Source organism: Pagrus major, chromosome 2 (genome assembly GCF_040436345.1).
Source record: "Pagrus major chromosome 2, Pma_NU_1.0".
Classification (NCBI taxonomy): domain Eukaryota; kingdom Metazoa; phylum Chordata; class Actinopteri; order Spariformes; family Sparidae; genus Pagrus; species Pagrus major.
Window position 1 is genome coordinate 22633376 of NC_133216.1, and position 20934 is coordinate 22654309.

The 20934-nt window shown below is 40.9% G+C and overlaps 1 protein-coding gene across 6 annotated transcripts in view; it reads left to right on the plus strand.

Annotated features, from left to right (window-relative positions):
• The first annotated feature begins 5416 nt into the window (after window positions 1–5416).
• dscamb (Down syndrome cell adhesion molecule b) overlaps window positions 5417–20934 on the plus strand; it is a 106855-nt gene continuing 91337 nt past the window's right edge. For all 6 annotated transcript variants that reach the window (XM_073489332.1, XM_073489360.1, XM_073489351.1 and 3 more), the window contains exon 1: window positions 5417–5534. In XM_073489332.1, the coding sequence (XP_073345433.1) occupies window positions 5432–5534 (103 nt within the window). In that variant the 5' untranslated portion in view covers window positions 5417–5431. The remainder of the gene's footprint in view (window positions 5535–20934) is intronic.

The window sequence follows — 20934 nt, forward strand, 5'->3', positions numbered from 1 at the left end:
CAGCGAAAGATAACTATAATAATGTGGAGTCTCTATAATGATGATAGTGAGTGCAGTCTGATCTGTAAGGCCTAGATTTAAAGAAAACCATTTTAAAATGGGAAAAGTAATAAAATAATTTTACCAGAGCCACATATGTTTTTGAGATTGGTAGTTTTGGTTGCTTTTTATTTCTAGCACTTTCCTGCTTGCCCTGAAACAGAAAGATTTAAATGAAACAGCTTTTTTTCTTTCTTTCGTCCTCCCTGAAGATATCCCTTTGGACAAAAAAAATCATAGTCAATTATAGATGCATATAATGCATTATTGAACAGTGTCATTTATTTCACCTTACGCTTGAGCTCATGAAAAATTATGCCAATTACTGATTTCCTCTCGGGCAATGTAGTAAGTGGTTGGGCCCCGAGGCCGTTTGTTGGGGCATGACATGGTGCTCTTTGTGAGGTCTGACGGGGTGATGTACCTGCGTCACCGGACCATTTGTGGTCTGGCTCCTGAGCTTAGTCAATTAGGAAAACGAGTAGCGCAGTGATATGCACCCTTCCACCAGAGTCCATTTCTTTTTTTAATTAAATCAATCTCGCTATCACTCAGCCAGTCTAAATTGAGTTGCTCTCACGTACTTTTAATATGTGAAATAGACGAATATCAAAACAGCCATGACATAAATCCTAATCCAATTTCTCCGATGCTTGCACAGAATGGAAGCTTTGCAAGCAACCACACACTTCTTTGATCTACTTCTCTCCAGCCATTTGCTATTGTGGCGCCATGATGTTCAAAGTATCAATTAACGAAGTACCCAAATTGTATTTGCTGAAAACTTTGATGTGTGCCGGTTGTGTCCGTCGCTGGATTTTTTTTCTTATTGGATTGCTTTATTTGTTTTTTTCAAAATAGTCTTAGTCTTCACTTACTACCCCAAATCCCCTCCATATGAGGATATCATCAAAGCTGGATCTCACATTTAGCTGAGGTATTACTGTACTGATACATGAGTCACATTTACAAAGTGTATTCAGTATAATCACCAGCACATTTCACATTTCATCCACAAAGAAAACCCCAGTAAAGGCTGTGCATTTGAATATACAGACACTAGTGATTTCAAAGTGTCGTCTCCTTCTCACTAACCTTGAGCACCTTCCATGAACAGTCCCCTCATGGCTCCAGTCTGTATTATCAACAGAGCACCGAGAAGATTGATACTCCCCGTGCCAGCTGGAAAAAAGAGAATGAATCAGAATTTAATATGACTTTGATGTATTATTTTCATCTTGGCCGGTGCCACAGACCCACTGAGAACCCAGCACCCTATCCCACCGCATTGTAAAAGATTCAAATTGGCTAAAATTTTTTGATGTAAGAGACTGTACACGAGTGGATACAAAAGTTTCCTCTGCAGGGAGCATATATACTTCTTTAAATTTTATTTTTTTATTTTTAAGTCGAGCGTTAGTCAGGGCCAGTGTGTTTCTAATGCAGTATGCTCTGTGAAGTTCACACGATCTACCTTGTATCTGGTTGTCAAAGCACAAAAATATTGCTCCTAAGAGTCACTGCCACGAGGATTAGGGTCAGTTCGACAAATTCAGGATAAAAACATGGATAAAAACGTTCCGTTTTTCAGAGATTCATTCACACGACAACTGAAGTTATCAATCTGTAAACAGAATGATAGTGGGAACCAGACAGACATATTGTACATGCATACATACAATATACAGCACATTAATCTAAATGCATTCAGCCTTGCTTATAAGCATTACAAGCTTTTCACGGTATTATATGTAGAGACTGAACCTCTGACAAATGCACAGAAATATGTGCAGAACAGAGTTCACAGATGTTTGTAACAAACAGCTCTGCACGGCAGTGAGTCAGGGATGTGCATCGTTAGCAAATGAAATCTGCAGACATACACGGACACACAGCATAGGCAGGTGAACAAATAGATGGATTTTGTACTTGTAGGCTGCCCTACAGCCACATCACAGCTGACAAGTTGAAGGAGGTGATTACACTTTAGCTGCATACTTTCTTGTCTTTTTCTTCACTGCATTCAAGTATCAGTTCTGTAACAGCAAAGTGTGATGACGACAGTAAGGCCTGTTGGTTGGAGCTCCTACCAGTCACTCCTTGTGGACGTGAACATTTCTATCCTGGTTGAAAGTCACCTCATCAGTTAGGCCTCACACCTTGATACAAGCTGTGCTGCAGGTGTTGGCCACAGTGTCTCTGCAGGCTGGTGAGAAGAGAAAAAGAGGAGAAAAGACCCGGTAGGATACTTAAAACAGCTGCATATGTAAACACAATCTCAATGTTTTGATATGACGATATCATGACTACATTTTTATTTTTGCAAAGTTTCAGTATGCTTGATTTCATCACTTCTGCAGTGTTATTGAGCTGTATGTTAGCAGCTGCGTCATGGTGTGTTTTTGATGAGTGACAGACACGCAGCTGTTGTCAAACAGCTAAACGTCCTCCTGCCTGTCAGGAGCTGCTAGCTCAAAGAAAGACAAGGAAGCCACAGGTTTGTTTGTCCCTTCACTTAGCTGATGTATTATAAAATATTGCAAACGCCTGAGACGTTAAATACAAGTAAAATGGATGCACATCTTCTGTTTTTGACCTGTTTGCCTGATGCTAACGTTTATGCTAGCCAGTTAACTAACGTTAGCCAGCTATTGTATTAGTTAACACGTGTGCTAGGTCAAGCTAACTTTAGCCCAGCAGTGGAAGTAGTTTAAGTAAAAGTAGTAATATCACACTGAAAAGAAGTATTGTCAGTAAAATGTACACTAATGTGCAAGTATTTGAAGGAAAAGTAACGTTTTCAGTCAACGAAACGTTATTATTATGCTGAATTACCCCTTACAGAGGTTATATTATTTTATATACTATATTTTGCAGCTCATTTCAGTTTGCTCATAATATTTTCTCCCCTCATGGAGAGGAGATGGAGTTTTAAACTAAAAAGGCACAACCAAAGCAAAGAAACAGAAATATGGACTTACAAATACAAGTACCTCAAAATAAAACAGTAACTGAGTAAATGTAGCCTATACTTTGTTAGTTTCCACCACCGCAGCCAAGCCACAGGGGGAACATCCTAAGATAATGTCCACACATCCATCTTGAGTTTTTTCCCCTCCTGAAGAAATATTAAGTGATTAAGTGAAAAATAAATCCTTTTTAAGCCCCAGTGATACCATGGTAAATCCACACAGGTGTTTCCACTTATTTGGCAGATTAGACCTGTCTTCAGGACTTTGCATTTATAGTTTAGTTGCATCTGTCAGGGCAGGAAAACTTGCGGTGCGTCTATCTCATTCGTATTACAACGTGGAGTTTGGTGACCTCTGCTAATTCAAATTGAGGCACACAAAAATAATCCTGACGAAAACAATATAAATATATTTTGTGTAATTTGGTTTCATAGCCATCATTAATCTTTCACAGCATAATTATGCATTTACCCAGACATTAATTAGTGGACATGTCCCCCTCTGTTTATCCTTGTTGATGTGGATGAAAACTCCCCACAGTAATACCACATTATTTGAATGCATTGCCAGTTTCTGTAACACAGAAGAGAGCTGTTGCATTTCAGAAATGATGCAAATGTCCAGATTTCCAATATGTCAACAAATTCTCGTAAAAAAGAAAATGCTGCAGTATTGATCTTTAGTGTGCTAATAATTTTGAAAAAGTATTCCTAATTTGTAACAGCAAATGAGTGTTGTGTGGATGTGCGTGTGGACATGAGCAGGTCACTGGAGTGTCTCATTGCTGGTGGAGAGCTGCTGGAGCAGAGAAAAGGATGGAAACGTCTGCAATTTGAAACCTTGTTAGGAATTTATGAAGTGCTAAAATGTTTTCTCCCCGGGGAGGGTCCGAGCCAGCTGCCAGTGCCACTGTAAGCCACTTAGTGCACAGCCTCTGGGCTCGTCACCAGGCTGAGATGGCAAGAGAGATACACACACAGATATTGTACATTACAAGTATTTTTGCCTGGAATACAAAAACACATACAAACTCTCTCAAATACAGAACCTGGGATTGCAAACATGGGTGGTCTTCATCTGAAATCAGCTGTAGATCACTACAGAGCTAATTGGTCCAACGTTGACATTTATTACCCCCCTCTTCTCCAGAGAATGATCCCACACAAACTGCCTTTAATGCCACTCTCTTTACTGTGATGTGGGCTTGAATTAAAGCTCGAACGTAATCGAGGCAACTGACCTTATTTCATAATTGATAGTAGTTTATGTTAATTTAATGTTCCCGACGTCCCAGGGATGGGAATACATTGATGAATCTAAAACTACTGATCATGTTCCATAAATAGAAGCACTTAAAGTGAAAGACTCCAGAGGGCTACTGATTGTGCTTTCTCACTTCTTAGATTTTAAATTAACATTTTCCTACTTAAATACCAGAAGAACAAAGAAGAACAAAGAGGAATATACATTTTTGGCAAATGTTTTCCTCATTTTAAGTTCTTTGATCCAGATTACATTCAAGACGTTTCTTCGAAACTTTATTTACAGTGACACGATGAAAAACCACCACATAAGTGCACGTATCTTAAAAACGCTACAACATAATAGAAATGATGCAAATACACTAAATGGTTTAACAGTAACCCTCCTGTGTTTCCTCTCTTGCAGTTTTCAGTGAGGACCTACATTCCAGCTTATACTTTGTCAATGCATCTTTGCAAGAGGTAGTATTTGCCAGCACCACAGGGACCTCGGTGCCCTGTCCTGCTGGGGGCGCGCCGCCTGCCTCGCTTCGCTGGTATCTGGCGACCGGCGAGGAGATCTACGATGTCCCCGGCATCCGCCACGTCCACCCCAATGGAACCCTCCAGATCTTCAACTTCCTGCCATCCAGCTTCAGCAAGCTGATCCACGACAACACGTACTACTGCACTGCCGAGAACCCTTCTGGCAAGATACGGAGTCAGGATGTCCACATCAAAGCTGGTGAGTCCACAGAGGAGGGCGTTGTGTAGTAGTATGTTTTATCAATCAATACATGATTTATGTCTGCATGATATAATATCATATTGTGATTAATTTGACAGATATTATGATTGCCATATGATCCACAATTATTTGTACTTCTGTAATGCTTTTTTGTCACCAAAATAATGAAACTTTCTCCATCTGGATTGTAGAGCCTTGACATGATCTTACTAAATTACCAGCTTTATCCACTTCAGGGGGGTTCAAGTTCAACAAAATCAGAGCTTGATCCTGGGTCTCAATCTGGACTCACCCTGCCACTAAAAATGAAAAAGAAGTATATAATGACTCAATTGGTCTCTTACAAATGAGACTTGACATGTATTTATGTTTTATCTTGTTCTATAGTCTCACGGGAACCCTACACGGTCAGAGTGGCTGACCAGAAGGCTATGAGAGGCAGTGTAGCCGTCTTCAAGTGCATTATCCCTGCTTCTGTCGAGGCCTACGTCACTGTTGTATCATGGGAGAAAGACACTGTTTCACTCAGCTCAGGTAAGTCATACTTAAATACTTTGTATAGAGTGTAATGCCAGTGTTAATGTTAAAATGAGCATGTTTGTAACTTTTAACAAGATGTTTTAGTTAAAGACGAATATGTGGAATGGAGAGGAAGAGGGGTGTTGCTTTCTTTAGACTATTTATCCCAGGCCCCCCTCCTTGCTCTGCTCTGCGCTCTTTGGACACTATGTTCTGTTTCACCGTGAGTCATCTTCTTACCTGTTTACTGTCGTAGTCTGCCATTACCGGGGCTCTGTGTCTCTGCGCAGCCCTGTCCTCTCACTAGCCAGAGGATGTTGATAACTGTCACATTGAATCACTGAGCTTCTCTCTCCTATGCACACTCCACCTCAGCCAACTCCATTTTGAGTCCAGCAAGGGGTAAAGTGGAACAGTTTACAGAGCATCATTGACCTAGTTACCCTCCTTGTTTGAATCCAGTGGCACAGCACGATAACGCAAGACACCAGAACGTTCTGCGGGTTGGATTTTTACTCAAGTTAAATGGGATGCTTATCTCCTGATTGCTCCATGTACTGCCCGCTGGCTGATTTCGCTTCATACTGGGGCGTTCAGGGACCTGTAAGTGAGCACTTGATGTCATTTGACTGAGGGCAGAATCTGGGACGGTGTTTTGGTGGCATTTTAAATGCGTCTGCTCAAGCATGAAGATGTGTCTTCTGATCCATGCCAGCAACTTGCTTACTCGAGGTTACTCGAGTTACTCGCTGCGAGCCGCTGGTTGAAGATGTCGCCTAATGTCACGGAGTGCGGGCAAACATGCAGCGTGCAGATATGATCACATTCTGTAATTGTAATTCTTGTAGACAAGGTCCAGAGATGATGTGTTTCTTGACTTAGGCTGAAAAAGTACCCATTATGAGAATAAAATGCTTTAGTGTATCCCCCTACAGTTTCTGTTTATCAAAAGCAAAGGTGTGTTGGCCTGGGTAAGGACAAAGCCATCTCCTTATGCATGGACTGTGAATTATGCATTTGTGTGTCATGCTTTTATTTTGAAAAAACAATCATTACCAATCATTTCCTAAATCAGCTCTTACGGTCCCATCCACAATGATGTCTTACCATTTTTTTTTTACAGCAGGTCTGAAAGCCTATAGGATATGCAGTGTAGTTTTGATGGATTGTGTTGTACGCTCTGTGTTCTTTTGAGTTCTTTTGCAAGCGTTCAAAAGAACAACGATATTGGATTGTCCGTGTTTACTCCAATAAGTATTGCAGCAGGCGAGTGCTGTCAAAAGCATGAGCACACTGTCAAAATCACTGCTGCTCCATGATAAATATTTGATGGTCGATTCTGATGCATGAGCGGATTCACCTCACACTGTTATGGAGAGGGTGTGTTTACTCAAGGAGTGGGGGTTAGAAAGATGTGTGTTTGTGCGTGAGCGAGCGACCATAAGGATAGCAACAGGGCTTGACATTGGCAACCGGGTGCAGTTTGACCCAGCCTAGTTTTCCGACTCCTTCTCCAGCCCCGCTTTTCTTTTTTCTTTTTTTTCTTTTTTCTTACATTTTTCATGAAAGAAGACTTGGTCTCAGTGGACACAAAATAAAGCTATCCCACAGCCGCGCTGAATTATTAATCTCAGGTTTTTTTGTTGGGAACGGTAACATCAAGTGCACTTCCCTACCCTCGCATTGTGCATCAGAATGCGAGGAAGAATAGTTCAGATATTTCTCTTTGTAAAGACGCAAAGTAACCAGGATGATGAAATTAGGTGGATAGTGTCACTGCCAGATCCACAGTTTAGATACCCTGAGCCACCTAACCATTTGATCACCATTGATTATGTGTGTCAGGTATCGTCAGGTTAAAATGTGCTTTTTTAGATCCGTAACTTTCGCGTTGAGAGGAAACTGCCTGCTGAAAATCTTTGAATATCCACTGATTCGCATTAGGGTCAAAAATAGATGCATAATTACAGACCAGGGCCTGTCTTAATTAATCAGCTGTGATTGAAAAGTTAATTACAATATGAATTACCTCTCAGAATGAGGACTGCTTAGTAGTCATTTGAAGCGGCCTGTTTTCAATGTGAATAAGCATGACGCAAGCTCGCCGGGTCCTAATGTTGCCACTAACATACCATTAACCCGTCATGAATTTTAAAATGCATCACGCAGCACAAGCTTTCAAATGCCCGGCTCCGATCGCCTCTTCGCTGCTTTTGATAAACAATTGACGGAACTAATAGAGAGATGAAAGGGGCAAAAAAAAAAGAGAGAGCGGGGAGGAGTTGAGCTTTGTCCTACTGTGTTGTTGCCAGGATTTTATATGGTGGACCTTTATTTAAATGCATGTGTGTATTGGTGTTGGTGTCACATGTAGTGTGCACATGCTTGTGTCTGCTTTAGTTTCTTTTGCGTGTCAAGTGGCCATGCTTTTGAAAAAGGGATGGAGCTGGGATGGTTTTGAGTTTTTCCATCTACCTACCTTTTGTCTCTCATCATTCATGAAATGAGGCAGCGTAATGAGCTGGGCGGCCTTGGTTGCAAAGAAGGGCTTCAACAAAACTTGTGCTTAGATATGGAATGAGCTGCAAACAACATGTCACTGAGACCTTGCGCACTTCTTTAAGAAGCGTGCAATTTGAGCATGAATTCTGTGTCGACTTGCAGTAACATTTAGGCTGTTTGAGTCCTCCTAATGTGCAGTATTAGTTGTAATCTGTCTGCTCGGAGCTGCAGAGATTATTAACCTCTTTACCTAGTGTGTACAATTGTGTGTACATTCCCTACACAGTGAGTTCTTGTTGACTTTTCTTACCTTCTTTGGATGTAGAAGCAACATTAGCGTGGAGTCAACATAATCTCTGTAGCAAATGAGACAAACAGTGCTGCTCTCAGTGCTTTTTTGTGCATTTGCATCCATTTAAATGTTGTTCTGTAAGTGTAGGCATCGTGCAAATACTGGAGACCAGCACCAATCCAATTGAAATGAATCATGGGACAATACCACAAATTAGATTTTGTGACAATAGGGAAAGCTGGATGTTATTCAGGATGTTATTAAGGTTAGGGTTTGTTGATGAAACACACAATGTTAATAAAGACAGGGGTGCTGGTCATAATTAAACTAGAAAAACTTTTTCTCAGTATTGAATTTCAATTTCATTCATAACGTCTTACTTACTGTATGCACTGTTTCATTGTCAAATTACAAGCTGTGTTTAGCTGTTGCACTTTAATGTTTAAATTAAGATGGGAGATGGGAGAAAAATCTGTGGTTTCTTAAATGTGAATATTGTCTGGATTTCTTAGCCCTCTATGGTTGTAAACTGGACGTCTTTGCGTTTTGGACTACTGATTGGACAAAACAACATTTTAAGATGTCAGCATGTGCTCTAGGAACTTGTGATGGGCATTGTTGTATTTGCCGACATAACAAACAAATAGTACATTAAAATGACAGATAATCTGTTGATTAATCAAATAAAAATAAGCATTAGTTGCACCCCTAAACTTTTCTTGCAGAGAGCACAAATTTGATGCATTGTGTTCATTTCATAAAATGTTTAAAGACAAGACCCATTTGGTGCTAAAAACTAACTGGACAAACACCATCATCCAGTTCCTCCTCTTGTGAGTAACACAGCTACAGTACAGATAAGGAAGTGCCGGCTGGACAGGCGACCTGTATATCGCCCCCGGAGAAGACAGGAAAAGAGAGAAAAGGTGAGGAGAGGTGAGATGGGGAGAAAAAAAGCGAGAAGAAAAGAGGAATGGAGGCTGAGGGGTCTCCTCTGGCGTGGAGAGGGTTTCCTTCTTGGAACAAACATGCAGGCCTTTCATCTCTTCAGGCTGGAGATTAGGAGGAGATGGAGGAGGACGGGAGGCTTTGGTCTGTGTTGAGACGCACGCTCAGTGCAAGGCGGGTGGAGAGGGGTGACTCCGTAAGCCACTCCTGCTTCCTGGATGTGCCTCCATCTTGCTATTCTATCAATTCAATATTTGTATGAATGCATTATGTTTGACTAAGGGTTGGGAAAATATATAGTGCGAGACTCTATAGTTTTGCCTTATCAGACAGCTTTTTGGAATTCTTTTTTGCATCCATGTTTTGGTTTATCTGGTATTTGATTTGTTCATTCAGCTAAAATCAGATGACACCATGTCTGTATTTTTTTATGATTATATATATATATTTATATATATATATAGGTATTCTGGTATGAAATTGCATGTTACGTGCTATCAGATTTCATCAGTATCGGCTTCACCTTGTTCATTTCACACCAACTGTTGAGAGGTGAGTTTTATATTCTTGTATATCCTGTACATAGGTTGTGATATATGTTTTTAACAATAGTATCTGACATTGTTTATGTTGCATTCACACTGGAAACAATACAGAGTCACAGTCTTAAGAGGTCAGTCAGTGCATCTTCTCCCCTCCTCTCACTTTTCCTTCTCACCTTTTGCTTTTCTTCTTCTGTTTCCTTTTATTCTCTACTCTTCCTCCCCTCTCCTCTTCGTCCTCCCATCCTTTACATCCTCCTCCACTGGCCTTGACTATCGGCCTTCTCTCCTCTCTTCTCATCTCATTGCATAACCTGCTTGGCACAGCGCCCCAGTCAATTTCCTCCTGCGTGGAAAATGCTGTTTTTTTTATTTGCTTTATGCAAATAAGTCCCTCCAATACTCACGGCATCAGTAAAGGAAAAAATAAAAAAAATCTACAGTTACATTTCTCGGTCACATTCGTGTCGGCTGCTTCCCAGCTGTGCGTTTAGCATTTAAGCGATGAAAGTGCTTCTGCACTCACGCATTCTGCTCACTCCTCTCTCATGGGTTCTTGTGAGTGCTTATAGAGGCTAATTAAACAGTTTGCTTGCTAATAGAATCACAGTCTTAACCAGCCACCAGCTCAGTCGCTGGAATGTTAAGGATGTCTTCAAACGGGCTACTGTAGGTGTTTGGTTTACAGGATCACTGCTCAGCAGGAATTTATCATGCCAGTGATGTGCCACCACCTCCATCTTTCACTGAGATTGACAGTGAGGGCACTGAGAGGCAGGCGGAGACAGGGCTGTAAATTCAACACGCCCAAAGTCAGGCCAACCTTGAAAGGAGGGCACAGTGGTAGAAATGAGCTTGCGAGGGAAGAAGATGCAAAAAAATGTAGAGGAGGAGATGGCCGATTAGAGGGAAGGAAGTGAGAAGAGAGTTGGGGAAACAAGAGCCTGAGAAGGAGGAGATTTGCAAGGTGGAGAGGAGGAGAGTGGGTGAGGCTTTTTCTTTGGTAAACAACGGACTGCGTCACATTAGCCACATGATCTTTTCCCCCTGTCTTCATCCCACTTTCCTACCCTCAGTCAGTTTTCCTTCACACCATGTCTGCCTCTCGTTCTCCATCTCTCACCAGATTTCAGCTCTCTCCCCACGCAAACATGGTTTGTTGATCCTTTTGTTCAGGACCTGGAGTTGCCTCTTAGCAATTCAGAGGAAGATCTAGATAGTGTACACGTACATGCATGCAAATGTACTATACACATATGCATCTGAGTGTTTGTTGGTGCATGGATGCATGTTTTTTGCACACTACTCCACCCATCCTGCAGTGAAACCCTATGAAAACAACACAGCCTATCATTTTGCCCCCTCCGCTCCTCCTCCCACACAGATCAGCAGTTAGTGAAATGCTGACCCTTGTCTTTCACTGCACCCCTTTTCCCAGTCCACTCACACACAGCTGCCTGAAAGCTGAGGAAGACGGGGGTGCTTATTGTTCGTACAGCGTGTATGTAAAGGTGCTGTAATCGTGCATTTATTTTCATTGAGATATATATTCAATGTGTGTGTGAGTGACAGGGTGCAAAGAGTGATACTGTCAAGTAGGAGGTGTTTGGGGTTGGGGGTTGGTGGTGGGCACTCTCCCGAAAGAAAGAAAAAAAAGAGCAAAGAAAAAAAAATCAATAGTTGTGTGCATTAATCATGCTGCTGCCACAGAGAATTATGGGAACATGAGCTGAAGGATGCATTTTGTGCATTTGCAACATACGAGCGCTGTGTGAAGGGGAGTTTGGGGAATTGGGAGAGGACAAGACAAGACCCTTTTAGTAAGAAGTGAGGTTTGAGCAGAGATAGTTGGGGGGTGTTTTCTACATGTATTGTGTGCACAGTGTGTCTCTCTGTTGCCTTTTGTAGAAGACTAAACCCACTGTCTTTTGTAAGGCTCGCTTCAGGATAGCATTCGTTCAGTGTTATTTCAAAAGCCTTTGAAATAGCTGAGATTACATTTTTATTTTATTATATGTCGTGGTATGGCTCACATTTATAGCATTTTTTTTAACATTATTATTTTGGTTTCACATCTTCCCCCTGCTGTGAGATTTGCCATTTGGAAAGAGAGAAACGTAGCTCTCCTTTTTCTCTCTGAGCTGTTTGAAGTCTCCATCTTAGCTGTGGTGAAGGCTTGAGGACGTGATACATATTTGATAAGGATCGATAGAAGGGTTACTGAGACAGAGATGGAGGGAAATCAATCTCGGAGTGGGCTTCCCAAAAGCATCTTAAACCTAAGGTCATCTTCGGAGTGTCCTTCTAGCTCACAGGCTGCGGCACAGACTTGTAATTTTATGCCGGAATACAATGAGCATTTGAATGCTTCCTTGCTTTCACATTCTCTTTTATAATAAATCAGTGAAACAATCTAGTGAAGTTTAAATACCCGAAGAGAGGCTGTTTTCAGCACTCAAATTTGTTTAACGCTTTATCTCAGGTTTATGTGTTATATTATGCCATCTACTGACATCCTAATCACTATGCACATAAAACAATAAAGCAATCTGTTTAGTGACGGGAGACTGAACAGCAGACAGCGTTCTGGCACGGTGGCTGCGATTCCCAGCTGATACTCCATACGGATAGACAAAATCAACAACTGTTGAAGCGGGCACTCTTCCATCAGTGTTTACTAATAAACAGTAGCAATATGGCAGCCATTAGGCTGTTTAGGCAGGGAATGATTAGGGTGGTGATGGCTGGGCGCACTGGGAGACTGAACACGCTCTCATCTTTAATAGGCAATTTGGCTTTCTGTGATGGGGATGCCCCTTTGTTTTTCGACTTGGATTGAAGACAGAAGCCTAAATAAGCGCTGTCTTGGTTGAGTGTGCTGTCAGTACAGTGCAGGAATCTGGTTTACAGTAATGTCCTGCATTTGTTTCATACATTTGGGGTGTCTGCACATGGCTCATACATTTGAAAAGTGCAGAATGTCAACACTACATTCAGTTCAACTTTCTTGTGGACAATTTTGTTATGAAATCAGCACATTACAAAATGAAAATTAGGACTATAAATTTATAGACAATGCATTACATTAATAGAAGAGGTTAATATGATGACCAAAAGTTAAAAATATGTGTGTACAGTTGAGTGAAGAGGAACGGGTCTACCCTGCCAGAGCTTATGGATTACTGTAGAGCAACACTGTGTTGAAACTGGACTGGAGCCGGGCCAGAACTCGCCTGGCGTCAGGCCAAGACACAGATTAGTAATAAGCATGGTGTGAGCTAATTACAGCCGGAACAAGCAATTAATTTCTGTTTATAAACTCTCCTGGATGTTGGCTGTTGGAAGACTGTGGCTGTGTAGGTGCAAACTCCCTCTGTTCCTGCACGGCGACTGCGTGTGTCAGTGACAGGTGGTGGGGTTCACGGAGGAACCCCTCCCATATGTTCCCAACTGAAGCACTGGGGGAAACAGAGACAAACTGGTGTGCTCAATCACACCCCATATTACAACAGTGTCTGATCCCATCTTAAAAGTGACTGATTAGAGTAAAAAAGGCACTTAATAACTCAAATCACTCTGCTGACCTAATAGGGATTTTTCACTCCATTTTTTCTTCCATCCAATCAAGGATTAATACATGGTCTTATTCTGCTCCCAGGGTGGTAAATCTGGAGAAATACAGTAAATCACTTTGAGCCTCTTTAAACTTTCACACAGAGCCTTGGTGCCTGTGCCCTCCTGCTGGGCATCTGTAACACTGATTAGACATGATCATGGTTTTAGGGCACCTGCTGGACACCAATCAGAGGAGGAGATATAATCAGGTGCTTTCATCACAAAACACGTTATGGATCTATGCATTCTCGATTTGTCTCAGAACATGTCATCTAAAAATGGTAAATTACTGATTTTACACAACAACGTTCACTCAGCCGGTGAAAACTCTGGAGAGGGTTTTCCAGTGTCTGAAATTCATAACCCTGATGAAATGTTATATAATTATAATTATATAATTATCATATCATATAATTATTCTGGAAGCAAAAATCTTGAATATATCTTTTAACTTTTTATCTTTTTTTTTTATCTTTATCTTTTTTGTCAACCAGATATGGCTGCAACTAATGATTATTTCCATTATCGATAAATCTGTGGATTATTTTCACAATCAACAGTTAAGTCTATAAATTGTCAAAAAAAGGGCGAAAAATGCCCATCACAATTTCTCAGAGCCCAAAGTGACATCTTCAAATGGCTTCTCTTTGTCCAACCAACAGTCCAAAACCCAAAGACTCTTCATTTAATTTCTAACATGACAGAAAAGCAGCAAATCCCGGCCTAGGCACCAGGATAAAATGTTAGCAGGTAATGTTTCTGCAAACCATGGATACGCTAATTCATACATGTCGTTGGCCATGTACCATATTGACATTTGTTCAAAATGTGTCATATCATGTTCGCATAACATCTTTATTACCTCACTTGCATATCAGGAGGTTGAGGAGACTGTGGTGAAGTTACAGGTACAAGGCTTCCAAGCGTTACCGCAGTTCGAGTCAGCGTTTTGACATTTGTAAGTGTAAAAGCAGCTGTTTGTGGCAACAAAACCAGGTGTTTTTAACGAGTCCTCAGGAAACTTCGAGCCGTGTTTGTTGCTATCAGCCAAACCATGATGTTTTCCTAACCCTGACCAAGTGGCTGTGGTGGCTAAACCTAACCAGAGCATAATGTAAGCACAACGTTGTGACAAGAGGAAAATTAGAAATTCAACCCAAAGTTTTAACTTTGCTGTGGTCTTGCAGAAACGTACTTTGCCAGAATATATTCTGGCGATTTGGTTGCAAATCCTTGCATTTAAGAATCTCAAACAAGATTTCAAAGACTGCTCTTGTTGGCAAATTTAGCACTTTTGGTACAAAATTACAGTGAAATACACTTAACTAAATTACTCCCTTTTGAGAATACAGGTTGACTTTGGGGCCGGATTGGAAGAAAAAACTGACTAGGGTAACCCAAATCATAATTTGGGTGTCAGGACATTAATAAGAACATTTTTTCAATATTGAGCGTGATAAATGTATACGTAATCACAGATAAAGTAATAAGGAAATATTGAATTACTACACAGTCATACTTCATCATGTCAGTGTCAGTCGACTTCTCTTGTGATTTCTGTGACAAATCGCTCTCCAGATTGATTTCCTCAGTAGCAAATGACCAGCTGACTTCACTGCAAGGTGACCCTCTATCTCTTTCTTGATGTATGAGGCATCAAGCATCATTATTTTTGTTCAAGGCTCGTTTTCTCTCCACTTGCCTTGAGAACACGCACACACACACACACACACACACACACACACACACACACACACACACACACACACACACACACACACACACACAAACTGAGTATACTTGCAGCCTGTCTTTGACCTCACCTTGCCATTGTTACAGCCAACGTCTAAGATCCAAACAAAACCCAAACTCCCTGCAGGCTGCTGCTAAGTGGCTGTGGTGAAAACAAAGGGGACTGGATCGGTGAGTCAGTTCCTGTCATCACCTGACTCTCTCTGTTCTTTTATGATTATGTTATTATGATGCTGTAACTTGTAATTTAAAAATACCCTACATCCTGTCTTCTTAAATGTAAGAGGATGCATCATGCAGAAACATTAAAGGAGGAATGATTTAAATCTCTTTGCGCTGAGAGTGTGGCGCTGTCACTTGCGGCAGTGACGTCACGAGGTGACAACCACGAGCAGAGTGGCCTTTTGACAGACGCAGCCTGCAATCTTCACATCAGCGTAGGAGTTGAGGCAGCCAATCACAGCCGAGCGCCCATCGCTGCACACGCTTATCACCTGCATACAGCTGCTGTTGCCCCTCCGAGGGAGCGAGTGAAGAGGGAAAGAAAGAGCAAGAATGAATGGTGTGCCTGAGACAGAGGGTGATTTGTGTTCAGTCCTAACACATTCATGCCCGCATCTTTCTTTCATACAATTTCAGAGGTGTTTGAAGACGTCTTTTTCTGGTTACTATAATCCACATTTTTCATTTAAGGGGAATGAAAAGGAAAAAAGAAATCATTGTGTTTGTTGTGATTAGTGCTGCATCAGTGCGGCAATAGTTAAAATGTGATTCAGAGAGGAAACGTGCTTTGTAGCCCTTGTGAAATGAGAAGGGAGCGAGAGCGAGAGAGAGGGAGAGATAAGCTCAATCTGAATTGATTTTCCTGTTACTTTCTGCTGTACTTGAGTTTCCATAGCAACGTGGTCAGGTTCCCTCGGCCTCCTAGGGCAAGTGTAATTGTTGTCTGTTTCTCCAGCCAAACTCTCCATTTCTCTCTCTTTCTCTCCTTCCTCTGTCTATTCTCTCTCAACAATGGAAATTGTGTGTAGATGAGATTCTTCTCTGACTTTTTTGCAGATGACTGAGAAACTATTGAGCAACCAGCTGTACTGAAAGGCAAAATAGACCTTTAGGCTTGTTGTTAACCAATATAAAGTTTATGCTTATCCAGCCAATTTGGCTAACAAATATGGCTAACATTTGTTTTCATATATTTATCTACCCCAAATGTCAGAAAATAGTAAAAAGTAATCTGTTTTTTTATGAGCAACCATCCAAAAAAAATGGCAAATATATTTGATCTGATAATTCAACTCTGTCTGACGATGGAGTAGGTTTCTGTTCTTGATGATACTTGTCATTTATCACTGTGTCTCAGTGCTCATCAGTACATCACAGTTTTGGGCATATGCTAAAAATCTTTGCTGTTACAAAATAAAACGCTGCTGTTGTCCCTGGCTGATTATCACAGCACAGTATTTGCTGAATCACACTCTCACATAACGCTGTGCACATATTGGCTTAGCACAAGGCAAGCCTAAATGAGCAAATTTACAGTATAACGAGGAAGAGTCGGACAGTTTTTTAGCTCAAGATGTTTAAAATGTTTTCGGGCAAATGATCATCTTAGAAGTCACAGATGGAGAAGTATCAGATCAAGGATAATGACACCCCAGAAATCTGTTTTGGTTCTAATAAAACTGTATTACAAAAGTTTGGAGATAATCAATGAAAACTGCTGTGTCACAACTTTTCTCAGGGATTTGATTTTGAGCACAAAATGCGTGTGGAAGAAGAGACTTTAAATGAGGCCTCCTGGCTGAGACGCAGACAGGAAGAGTGACGAGAAGGAGGCTGGAATAATCCTAAATTGAGTTTGCCGCACATACAAAGATGTCGGGTGGACCCTTTTTTTTTTTTATCTGAATTAGATATTACCAGCTCTCTCTCTCTCTCTCTCTCTCTCTCTCTCTCTCTCTCTCTCTCTCTAACTCCACTGATACACTGCTGTGCGCATAACAAGGCATTCACAGCTGTTTGGATCCTAATGGCTCAAAGAGGCCTTGCCTGCTCAGCAAGAAGAGACGGAATGCGTCTTGGGTCTGCGATTAGGACTGCTGATCTAGAAACATTAAGGTTATGGCTTTTAGGTCATTACAGAAGAAAAATGGTCAAAAGGATCCAGGTGAGGGAGCCTAGATCAGCACTATGACCCTGAGTAATGTGCAGGATATTAGAAACAAAGGACTGTGGTAGGAGTATCTGAGGAAGACAGTTTGAGACCAAAATCTTGATGCCTAAAGAAGTTAAACAGTTCTTCATTTGTAAAACAAATATGGCAACATGTCTTAGTGTTTATATATGACTGCATAAAACCTGAGTTAGGTTATGTTATCATCCGTGTCTGTTTGTTGGTTGGTTGGTTTGTCAGCAGAATTACACAAAAACTACTGAACTGATTTCCACGAAACTTGAACGTAGGATGGGCCTCAGCCCAGAATAGACCCCATTTACTTGTGGTGCGGATCCAGGTAAAGGGACAGATCTGAGAATTGTTTCCCACTGTCTTTAACATTGTGAGATAGGGTTTTTTCCCCCACATTTTTCTTAATTTCTCAGGAAATAAAGCATGGATCACAAATCGTGTATTTAGGTGGCTGGTATCCTTGAGTGAGTACAATTTGATCCTTGATCTGGTGAGCTGAAATAATGGTTAAGCGGTTATGGGTGGTTTAATTTTAGAGTGATACAAGGCTATTGAGCTTGCTCTTGGATTAGGCTTGATTGAATTAAAGGGGACTGTTGGGCCTCTACTGAGTGCCATTTTAGTTCCTACCGATGCACTCCTGGTGCATCTCTCTGGATGCGGCTGTCAGTTAACTGGCTAAAATGTAAAATGTAAATGTATTCTGTGCTGTATTTCAACTAAGCTCCTGTATCTGTGATAGCCTTGGACCTGTCCCAATCTGCTCTGTGTTTTCTTGCTCCAGATCAATGCTAATTAATACACATCTCCCTCGGGGACAGCAGGGAGGCCATGCGGAGAATCAGAAATGTGCCATCATAGGCTAGGCTCGATCTGGACCATATATGGGAAAGAAACCTTCAGAAATATTTGCATACAGGAAGTAGTTGAAGCGTCACCTCACATGTTTGGGGGTGGGGGGTATCAGTGACGGATGCTTGGTGGACCATCACCAGTGCTTGTCCACCAGAAGCATACTTGCATGTTGACTGGTTATTTAGGTGGTGGCAGTGTCTTGTCTAAACATGTGCTTTAATACAAATCCAGTTATGATGTCTTGTTTCAGCACTTCAATATGGAGGTGAAGACACATGTGGTTTACTGAACAATCAGCTGAATGATACAGAATGGCTGTGCCCATACATAGACTACAGTGTTAGTCAGTGAGACCTCCTGGTTCTGTGCTTGTTTTGTTTACTCTCCTGTTTCTCGTTCCCCTCTTTCCTCTCCATCTCCCTCTGAAATGCACTGTTAAAACAAGTGAAAAAAAGAAAAGAAAATGGGAGACATGTTTTTGTGCATGCCTGGCGGACAGATAGGCGCTGCATAACTAGCAGTTTCCTCTGAAGTAGGGAGAAATCTATTTGCTTGTAGAAGCTGCTTGCATAATCCTTTAGTTACACTTGCCAGCTGTGAGCAAAGATACGGCGCTGTGGGATTTGGCATGAATATCATTGGGAGGACAAAGAAATGAAACTGATAAGTATTTGTGCACAGGGTCCTTTGCATAATCCAGGATAACCCATAATCTGAGTTCTTTAAAATCAAGCCCAAATAGATGTGGCGAGAAACCATTAATGAGAACAAACTGTTTGGAAAATTTGGTTTGTCCAAAAATAACTTGAGCGTTTGAGCTACTCTTTTTTTCTTTACCATCCAATTTTAAATCAGAAATATGCTGCTGAAAGACTGATGGTGAATTTAATTTAAGAGAAAAGAGAAATGTACTCTGCAGTATGTATTCTCGTGGCCGTACTTGTGTGTACCACATTTCCATAAGTATACAATCTGGCCTTGTTCTGGTTAACACCCATATGAAAGGATTGTATTCTTACTGAAACACACCTCGCCTCTCTCTCTCTCTCTCTCTCTCTCTCTTTCTCTCTCTCTCTGCTGCATATCCGTCTTCCCTTCTCTCTCCGCCGACAGTATGCACAGCAATAAAGAAAAAACACATCACTCAACAGCTTTCAATACATCTGTCCTTTCTCTCCCCACCTCTCGGCGTGTTTGTTTGCTCAGCCTCCTCTGCCCTGGCGCCTGCGTTTTATACCTCGCTCAGTGTGCTATCGGATGGAAATAGACAGCTGCTGAAAGCTAGCATGAAATAGCAGCATGCTCTGTGTATGGACCCCATATTGTATAATACACAGAGCTGCCATGTCCGCAACTCCAAAGTATGTGACTTGTTTACCTTTTTTTCCTTTATTGACATGTTTTGTGAAAAATGTTTTGCAATTTAGTCCCACCACATCCTGTTAAAGCTTGATAAACAGCATATTAGTAGCAGCAGAATATTTGTCTGCAAAAGTAAAATTAATTGCAACACTTAAGAATGTATGTATGTATTAAATAAAAAATATATTATTCTACATTTTTGTTACCAAAATACAAAACAGTTGACAAAACTACCAGTACATTAGTTTGTCTCTCAGTACCTTCTGACTTCCTTATCCTGTCTGTGGCCCCAAGTCTTTTTGTTTCTATTACAGATTTATTCTTTAGAAACAAATATTAAAAAAAATCACAAATACATACACGTACACAAATGTGTTTCATTTATTTTCTTAAAACAGCTGTGTACTGTAGATTTGAGCAAAAATCTGTCAAACAGGCATACACAGTTCTCTGGTTGGAGACTATTTTCAGATGTGGATTCTGCACTGGTGAATATTCACGGCAGCCTGATAGTATATGTGGGATAGACTCAAAATACACTTCATTGTTTGTGTTTGGTGTAATAAAGGTTTTAGATATTTCTTTAACAATGGTGCAGCTTGGTGGCACGTAAGGAATGAGATACAACAGGCTTTATATACAAGAAATACTTAGAAGGATCAAATCATTGTTGGATTTTGGAGTTTTCGTGGGATTTTTTGCTAATATTGCTGCTAGAGGTCTATCTATCAAAACAAAACAAAAGACCTAAGTGGTGTGGGATCATGGGAGTTGTTGTCTTCATTGTTAAATAACCACCATTGCAGATGAAAATCTATCGACATGACTCTTAATGTTTTAAAGCTTTATTCACGTTTTCTTAAGTCTCGCTGACTTCCATCCTTACTCTCGAAATCTCTAGTTATGGTGATAGGCGACCAAATGAATCATACCTTGAACAAAATGATGGATTTCTCTGGGTCTGAACATTGTTGCAAACATTTGGGACAATGTAAGTACACAACTCAACAAAATATAGTATATAACAAAGGTCCAGTTGTTTTTAGACATTTTAAATCAAACAATGAAAATGTATAACTGTATCTGCAATTGTCCCTTTCATACACGTTATAAGAAAGTGTCCACCTGAAAAGAGTCTCCAAATCAAAGCAGCTCTCAATTCTTGTTTTTGTTTTGTTTTTGCTTTAAGAAAGGATCCACCCATACAATGGCCCTTGTTTTCTTGATTTCTGCAACAAAGCTGCCATGGCTGTCTTTGGCCCGTGTCTACAGCATGTCTCTCATGCCCAAATAACATTAACATTTCATTATCCAGGGGAAACAATAGAAATGTACAAAAAAAAGACAGGAAAGTCTCCG